The sequence below is a fragment of the Microplitis mediator genome, chromosome 2 (assembly GCF_029852145.1).
Source record: "Microplitis mediator isolate UGA2020A chromosome 2, iyMicMedi2.1, whole genome shotgun sequence".
Taxonomy (NCBI): domain Eukaryota; kingdom Metazoa; phylum Arthropoda; class Insecta; order Hymenoptera; family Braconidae; genus Microplitis; species Microplitis mediator.
The window spans coordinates 20,916,268-20,923,798 of record NC_079970.1 but is presented as its reverse complement, the minus strand read 5'-3'; the positions used below and the strand labels follow the sequence as shown (position 1 = coordinate 20,923,798).

The 7,531-nt window shown below is 28.9% G+C and overlaps 2 protein-coding genes across 4 annotated transcripts; both read right to left on the bottom strand.

Annotated features, from left to right (window-relative positions):
- Positions 1–296: 296 nt before the first annotated feature.
- LOC130663199 (acetyl-CoA acetyltransferase, mitochondrial-like) lies at positions 297–2,749 on the bottom strand. 2 transcript variants are annotated; one of them, XM_057462316.1, is made up of 9 exons: positions 2,663–2,749; positions 2,439–2,594; positions 2,255–2,369; positions 1,968–2,161; positions 1,595–1,888; positions 1,335–1,523; positions 1,103–1,260; positions 914–1,030; positions 297–678 (listed from the first exon to the last, which is right to left on the bottom strand). In XM_057462316.1, the coding sequence occupies exons 1-9, from the start codon at positions 2,690–2,692 to the stop codon at positions 387–389; spliced, it is 1,545 nt and encodes a 514-aa protein (XP_057318299.1). In that variant the 5' UTR covers positions 2,693–2,749; the 3' UTR covers positions 297–386. The 2 variants fall into 2 exon arrangements, with proteins under 2 accessions (XP_057318299.1, XP_057318300.1); XM_057462317.1 differs by lacking the exon at positions 297–678 and having other exon boundaries at positions 740–1,030.
- Positions 2,750–3,987: 1,238 nt separating this feature from the next.
- On the bottom strand, positions 3,988–7,353 carry LOC130663200 (acetyl-CoA acetyltransferase, mitochondrial-like). Of its 2 annotated transcripts, XM_057462318.1 has the most exons (9): positions 7,147–7,353; positions 6,926–7,081; positions 6,742–6,856; positions 5,946–6,139; positions 5,573–5,866; positions 5,313–5,501; positions 5,081–5,238; positions 4,892–5,008; positions 3,988–4,656 (listed from the first exon to the last, which is right to left on the bottom strand). In XM_057462318.1, the coding sequence occupies exons 1-9, from the start codon at positions 7,156–7,158 to the stop codon at positions 4,365–4,367; spliced, it is 1,527 nt and encodes a 508-aa protein (XP_057318301.1). In that variant the 5' UTR covers positions 7,159–7,353; the 3' UTR covers positions 3,988–4,364. The 2 variants fall into 2 exon arrangements, with proteins under 2 accessions (XP_057318301.1, XP_057318302.1); XM_057462319.1 differs by lacking the exon at positions 3,988–4,656 and having other exon boundaries at positions 4,706–5,008; positions 7,147–7,346.
- Positions 7,354–7,531: the final 178 nt, after the last annotated feature.

Genomic DNA, 7,531 nt, shown 5'->3' with positions numbered 1-7,531 from the left:
TTCAAATAATAAATAAAATACAATTTGCGATAATGTATCTGTGGTAGTGAATGTCGAGAGCTGGTTTGTGAGTATAGTAATCGAGATTGTAGGCCCATTATGGCTTCTATATATATATATAAATAAATATAGTTGTGTATGTGAATAGCGGATTTCAAAGAGCGCGGGATTGGGCCCTCGCATTGGCGTCGAAATCTCAATTTTATTTATTTTTTATTTTTATTTTTATGTCCTTGAGTTTTTTTGTTGCTTATATTTTATGGAATAGTTTTTGAATAATTTCATGGGTTTGGTGAGGATGTTATTTATTTTTATATGTACAGATGAACTTTTGATTGATTGGTCAAGGGTTATTTTAGAATATATAAAAAAAACTATGAATAGATTTATGAGTTTAGTTGGAGCTGTTTGAAATCGTGGAAACGTTTCTTCAAGAGTTCGATGTCCAATCTATGTTTGCAGAGATAGTGTCCCTCAAAAAAGAGAACCGGAATTTGATATCTATATAGCTCAAACAAGCCCTCATTGCCGGGCTTGCTGATGTCAACTTGTTCGAGCACATAGCAACCGTGGAATTGGGCCTCAAGTTCGTCTTTCAGTACATCGCACAGTGGGCATGGATTTTTGGTGAATAATTGAAGTCTTGGTAATGATGGGCTTGGTGAAATTGGATGTCTCCTACACGCATGGGTATTTTAATCATATATGTTGACATCAAACATCGGCATTAACATTAACAAAAATTTTTATTCATCAATAAAAATATAAAAGTTATAAAATATAAACATCCAAATGTATATACAAATAGTGAACACGTAAATTTCTTATTCATATAAAAGTATATATATAATTTCATTTGTATACTTGCATATGGATTTTTTTAAATTCAAAAAACAACGAACGATAGACTTACAATTTCTCAATTAAAATAGATGATGCACCACCACCGGCGTTACAAACTGATGCGACACCTTTCTCGCCTTGTTTTAATGCGTGGACTAAGTGAACAATTATTCTAGCACCAGACATTCTATTAAATAAATAAGATTATTTAATAACTCATTTATTCACTTTAAAAAAATTATATATAAACTATACTGACCCAACGGGATGTCCAAGGGACACAGCACCACCATGGACATTAAACTTTGCTGGATCAAGATCTAATTGTTTTTGATTAGCGACCGCAACGGCACTAAATGCTTCATTTATTTCCCATAGCGCTACATCATCTTTTTTCACTCCAGTTTTTTCAAGTAACTAAAATTTAAAAAATTAAATAAATATTTATTTATCGGTAAAAAAAATGGATATCCAAGAATTTGTGGAATTACTTTCGAACTAGCAAGTGTAGGTGCTATTGGAAAATCAATGGGATCAGTGGCAGCATCATGAAAATCAACAATTCGTGCCAATGGTTTAAGATTCAATTTTTCAGCAACTTCGGCAGTCGTTAAAATTAATGCAGCAGCGCCGTCATTTATCGTCGACGCGTTTCCAGCCGTCACAGTCCCATTATCTTTCTGAATATAAATAATTACAATAATTACGCAAGTATAATAAATAATTATCAGTAAAACTAGAATATAATTACTTGAAAAACTGGTTTTAATTTGCTCAATTTATCAAAAATAACGTGCTTATATTCCTCATCTTCATTTACTATCAAATCCGGCATTCCGTGTTTAGTTGGTACATTGACAGGAACTACTTCGTCTTTAAAAACTTTATTTCGCCAAGCGGATGCACTGCGTTTGTAACTATTTATCGCAAATTCATCTTGCTCTTGACGAGTAATTCCTAATTTCTTGGCAATATTTTCAGCACAATTCCCCATATGGAAACCTTTGTTGAATGCATCCATCAATCCATCAAACATAATACCATCCTAAATTAACAAATAAATATTAATTAATGAATTTTTCATACTGTACTATAAATTTTAATTTAAAATGAATCAAAATTACATGTAAAGTAACTCCACCGTAAGGTGTAGTGCCACGTTTCAAATAATATGGAACATTAGACATTGATTCCATACCACCAGCTAAAATAATATCCTGATGTCCGCATAGCAATGATTGGGCTGCTAACATAACACATTTCATTCCACTTGCACATGCTTTATTTATTGTTGTACAAATTGTTGATGTTGGTAGACCTAAAACAAAAATTTTAATTAAATATAACAACTGATAACTAATAATTATTAATTATACAAATACTGATTTTTAATAAATTTCAGAGTAAGTACCAGCGAATAAAGTTGCTTGTCTAGCTGGTGCATGTTTTATCCCTGCTTGCAAAGCACTACCCATGTAAACTTCGTCAACTTGTTCCTTAGTGACACGTGCACGTTCAACAGCAGCCTGGAATAATTATTTATTTAATTATTTATTAAACAGTAGGAAAATAAAAAATATATGAAAATAAATTACTTGTATAGCAATGGCACCAAGTTTTGGAGCCGGTATCGATGACAATGACCCAAGAAATGAACCCATTGGTGTTCTTACCGCACTGACAATAACTACATCTCTATTTAAATTTATTCTTGTACTGTAAGCTCTGCTAATAAATATTTTATTGATACGCTGTAATTATAAAATAAATTAATTTCATTTTTCTATTAAAAAAAAAATTTACTCCAAAAAATAGTTACCATTTTTATCATTATTGAATTATGTGGCATTGTGAAGTACTTGAAACTAAAATTCCATATGCGCCAATCTATGCAAAGTATCAATTTTTATCTGTATTTAAAGCATGCAATTATTATTATTATTCGATGTATTGTAATTTAAAAAAAAAGAAAAAAAGTAAAATTATTACCAATACATCTTGCATATATTACATATATTTATATTTACATACAAAAATCGCACATATATATTGTATATCGCGTTAAATAATTACTTATATTATCAACACATATTTATTTATTTATAAGGTAAAGTCCCAGTTCTTGAACACCGCTAAATAGGGAGCAGTACTTGAAAAAATTTACATAAGTTGAATTATTCAAAAATTTTTGCGTTAATTATAAGAAATTTTTGTATTGCAATATTGTTTGAAAATTTAGGGAATAATTGCAATAAATATCTTTTTAAACATAATACATTTTTTACGAGGTCAAGAAATTATTTTTTAATATTAACCTTCATCGTCTAACTATGCCTCCTAATTTTTAAGTCCTGCCCGATACTTGAACAAGATCACGTAAAATATTTAACAATAGGTCCTATGTTTTTTGACGTGCAGCAGTAGTGGGACAACCCTGATTAGAAAACGTGATTAATGACGATTAAAAATATTTTAATCGTTTTGAATCTTTATGAATCATCAATTGATGACGATTCATGACGATTAAAAATTTTAAATCGTCATGAATCGTGTTTAATCCTCATTCGGGACCAGAAATTACAATATTATTTTACGATTAAAGACGATTTGAAATTTTTAATCGTCATTAATCGTAAAATAATATTGCAATTTCTGGTCCCACCTGACTATTAAAGACGATTAAATTTTTAATCGTTTTTAATCGTCACAAATCGTATTTTCTAATCAGGGCTAGGTTACTATAATGTGATTTAATTAATTTTAATAAATAAAAACAATCAATTAATTATTTTAATTGATATATATAATATATAACTTAATCATTCATGCAATAGGTAACATAAACATTTTAAATGACAGCAAAGTTTGAGGACATCTGATAATTTTAGTGTTTTATATATTCAATAACTCAAGTAAAATAGAAAAATGAACAAAAAGATTGCAAGTAAAAATTTTTTTAAAATCTACATGTCCATATTGTTTAACAAATTTATTTGTTAATATTCATTGTGTTTATCAAAACAAATAAATAAATGATTAATTTTCTATTAACCGAAGTATTATCCATTTTTAATAACATTATATACTAGTCATTATTAAATCATATATTTATTTATTTAATATTATTATTTACGCCTTCGATGATGAAATATTATATGATGAAATTTATAAAATTAAAAATTAAAAAAGTTTTAAAAGTTATTGACTATACTGATCTTTGAACTGCAATCTGTATCTTATACTTGTTCGGGTGTTAGTCTCAAAGTGTTCAACTACTACGGCTCGTGTAAATAAATGGTTCAAGTTGTTTTTTTAGTAGATTTTAAAAACCTTGAAAAAAAATGAAAATTTTATAATTTTTTAATATTTTTTTATTTTAATAGATTGACAAATGTCTCGAATTTAAAAGCAACACTTATTTTGTCGATTTAATTAATTTTTATTTGCCAAAATCGTGGTTAAAAGGATTTCACCTTAAAAACTGTTCAAGTACTGGGTAGTTTACCTTATTTTAAACCAAATTATAAGTTTAGTTGGAGCTGTTGGAAATCGTGGAAACGTTTCTTCAAGAGATCGATGTCCAATCTATGTTTGCAGAGATAGTGCCCCTCAAAAAAGAGAACCGGAATTTGATATCTATATAGCTCAAACAAGCCCTCATTGCCGGGCTTGCTGATGTCAACTTGTTCGAGCACATAGCAACCGTGGAATTGGGCCTCAAGTTCGTCTTTCAGTACATCGCACAGTGGGCATGGATTTTTAGTGAATAATTGAAGTCTTGGTAATGATGGGCTTGGTGAAATTGGATGTCTCCTACACGCATGGGTATTTTAATCATATATATGGACATCAACCATCAGCATTAACATTAACAAAAATTTTTATTCATCAATAAAAATATAAAAGTTATAAAATATAAACATCCAAGTGTATATAAAAATAGTAAACATATAAATTTCTTATTCATATAAAAGTATATATATAGTTATATTCGTATACTTGCATATATATTTTGTTAAATTCAATAAACAACGAACGATAGACTTACAATTTCTCAATTAAAATAGATGATGCACCTCCACCGCCGTTACAAATTGATGCGACACCTTTCTCGCCTTGTTTTAATGCGTGGACTAAGTGGACAATTATTCTAGCACCAGACATTCTATTAAATAAATAAGATTATTTAATAACTCATTTATTCACTTTAAAAAAATTATATATAAACTATACTGACCCAATAGGATGCCCAAGGGACACAGCACCACCATGGACATTAACCTTCGCTGGATCGAGATCTAATTGTTTCTGATTAGCGACCACAACTACACTAAATGCTTCATTTATTTCCCATAGTGCTACGTCATCTTTTTTAACTCCAGTTTTTTCAAGCAACTAAAATTTAAAAAATTAAATAAATATTTATTTATCGGAAAAAAAAATTGATATCCAAGAATTTGTGAAATTACTTTTGGAATAGCAAATGCAGGTGCTATTGGAAAATCAATGGGATCAGTGGCAGCATCATGAAAATCAACAATTCGTGCCAATGGTTTAAGATTTAATTTTTCAGCAACTTCAGCAGTCGTTAAAATTAATGCAGCAGCGCCGTCATTTAGCGTCGACGCGTTTCCAGCCGTCACAGTCCCATTATCTTTCTAAATATAAATAATTACAATAATGACGCAAGAATAATAAATAATTATCAGTGTAACTAGAGTATAATTACTTGAAAAACTGTTTTTAATTCACCAAATTTATCAAAATTAACGCGCTTATATTCCTCATCTTCATTTACTATCAAATCCGGCATTCCGCGTTTAGTTGGCACATTGACAGGAACTATTTCATCTTTGAAAACTTTATTTTGCCAAGCGGATGCACTGCGTTTGTAACTATTTATCGCAAATTCATCTTGCTCTTGACGAGTAATTCCTAATTTCTTGGCAGTATTTTCAGCGCAATTCCCCATATGGAAACCTTTGTTGTATACATCCGTCAATCCATCAAATACAATGCCGTCCTAAATTAACACATCGATATCAATTAATTAATTCTTCATACTATACTATAAATTTTAATTTGAAATGAATCAATATTACATGTAAAGTAACTCCACCGTAAGGTGTAGTGCCACGTTTCAAATAATATGGAACATTAGACATTGATTCCATACCACCAGCTAAAATAATATCCTGATGTCCGCATAGCAATGATTGGGCTGCTAACATAACACTTTTCATTCCACTTGCACATACTTTATTTATCGTTGTGCAAATTGTTGATGTTGGCAGACCTAAAACCAGTTTTTATTAATTGTAACAACTGATAACTAATAATTATTAATTATTAAATCTATGAAATTATCCAAAACGTGTGTAATAACAGACTTAATCTTCTTTTTCTAGGAAGTTAATAATTTGATCGATTCTCCGTCAATTTTATCAGATATCAAGTTCAGTATCTCGAATAAGAATCTGAGGGAACATAAACTTTTAGAAGTTCTATACTCTAATAAGGAATTTATACAAAACGGTCCCAGAAATATAATTTTTAAATTAGTCAATGACTACTCAAAATCGTTAGATTATTTTAGCGGCTCTCTGAATTCATTCAAAAAATCAATTCACGTAAAAATGGCAAATAGAGTGAAAACTGAGTCTAGTAATTAAAAATAATTAAACTGTATTATTATTTATATTTATTTCTTTTGTATTTTGTAAAATTATTATTCGCACTGTGATAACGTGAATGAAAATTGTAAAATTTTGTAAATTGCGGAAATCATTAAATATATTAACCCAGGTCTCTAGAAGTAAACGACTAGATAAAACAACTATCTCAAGTACATATTCAAATTAACAATTATTAATTTTTAATCAATTTCAGAATAAATACCAGCGAACAAAGTTGCTTGTCTAGCTGGTGCTTGTCCTAATCCTGCTTGACAAACATTACCCATGTAAACTTCTTCAACTTGTTCTTTAGTGACACGTGCACGTTCAACAGCAGCCTGGAATATTTATTTATTTATTTATTTATTTACCAATAGAATAATAAAAAATATAAAAAAATAAATTACTTGTATAGCAATGGCACCAAGTTTTGGAGCCGGTATCGATGACAATGACCCAAGAAATGAACCCATCGGTGTTCTTACCGCACTTACAATAACTACATCTCTATTTAAATTTATTCTCGTACTGTAAGCTCTACTAATAAATATTTTATTGATACCCTGTAATTATAAAATAAATTAATTTCATTTCTCTATAAAAAAAGTTTACTCCAAAAAATATTTACCATTTTTATCATTATTGAATTATGTGGAATTCTAAAGTACTGGAAACCAAAGTTTCATGTGATCCAATTTATGCAAATTATCAATTTTTATCAGTATTTAAAACTTATGCAATTATTATTATTATTCAGTATTATAATTTAAAAAAAAAAATTAAGTTATTACCAACACACCTTTCATATATTACATACATTCATATTTACATACAAAAATCGCACATATATATTATATACCGCGTTAAATATCAACACATATTTATTTATATATATTTTAATTCAAATTTTTTTCTGAAGAGGCAGCACTTTCCAATCATCAACCAATATATATATATATATATATATATATATATATATATATATATATATACATATATGTATTCGTATATTT

Excerpts from the sequence above, each read along its gene's own strand:
- LOC130663199 (XM_057462316.1), bottom strand. The coding sequence starts at position 2,692 with ATGCCACATAATTCAATAATGATAAAAATG. Across the intron at positions 2,595-2,662 it reads ATTCAATAATGATAAAAATG|CGTATCAATAAAATATTTAT; the intron begins GTAACTATTTTT and ends TTATAATTACAG. Across the intron at positions 1,261-1,334 it reads CTACACTTGCTAGTTCGAAA|TTACTTGAAAAAACTGGAGT; the intron begins GTAATTCCACAA and ends TTTAAATTTTAG.
- LOC130663200 (XM_057462318.1), bottom strand. Across the intron at positions 5,502-5,572 it reads AATTAAAAACAGTTTTTCAA|AAAGATAATGGGACTGTGAC; the intron begins GTAATTATACTC and ends ATTTATATTTAG. Across the intron at positions 4,657-4,891 it reads TCTATTTTAATTGAGAAATT|GAGACATCCAATTTCACCAA; the intron begins GTAAGTCTATCG and ends CCATGCGTGTAG.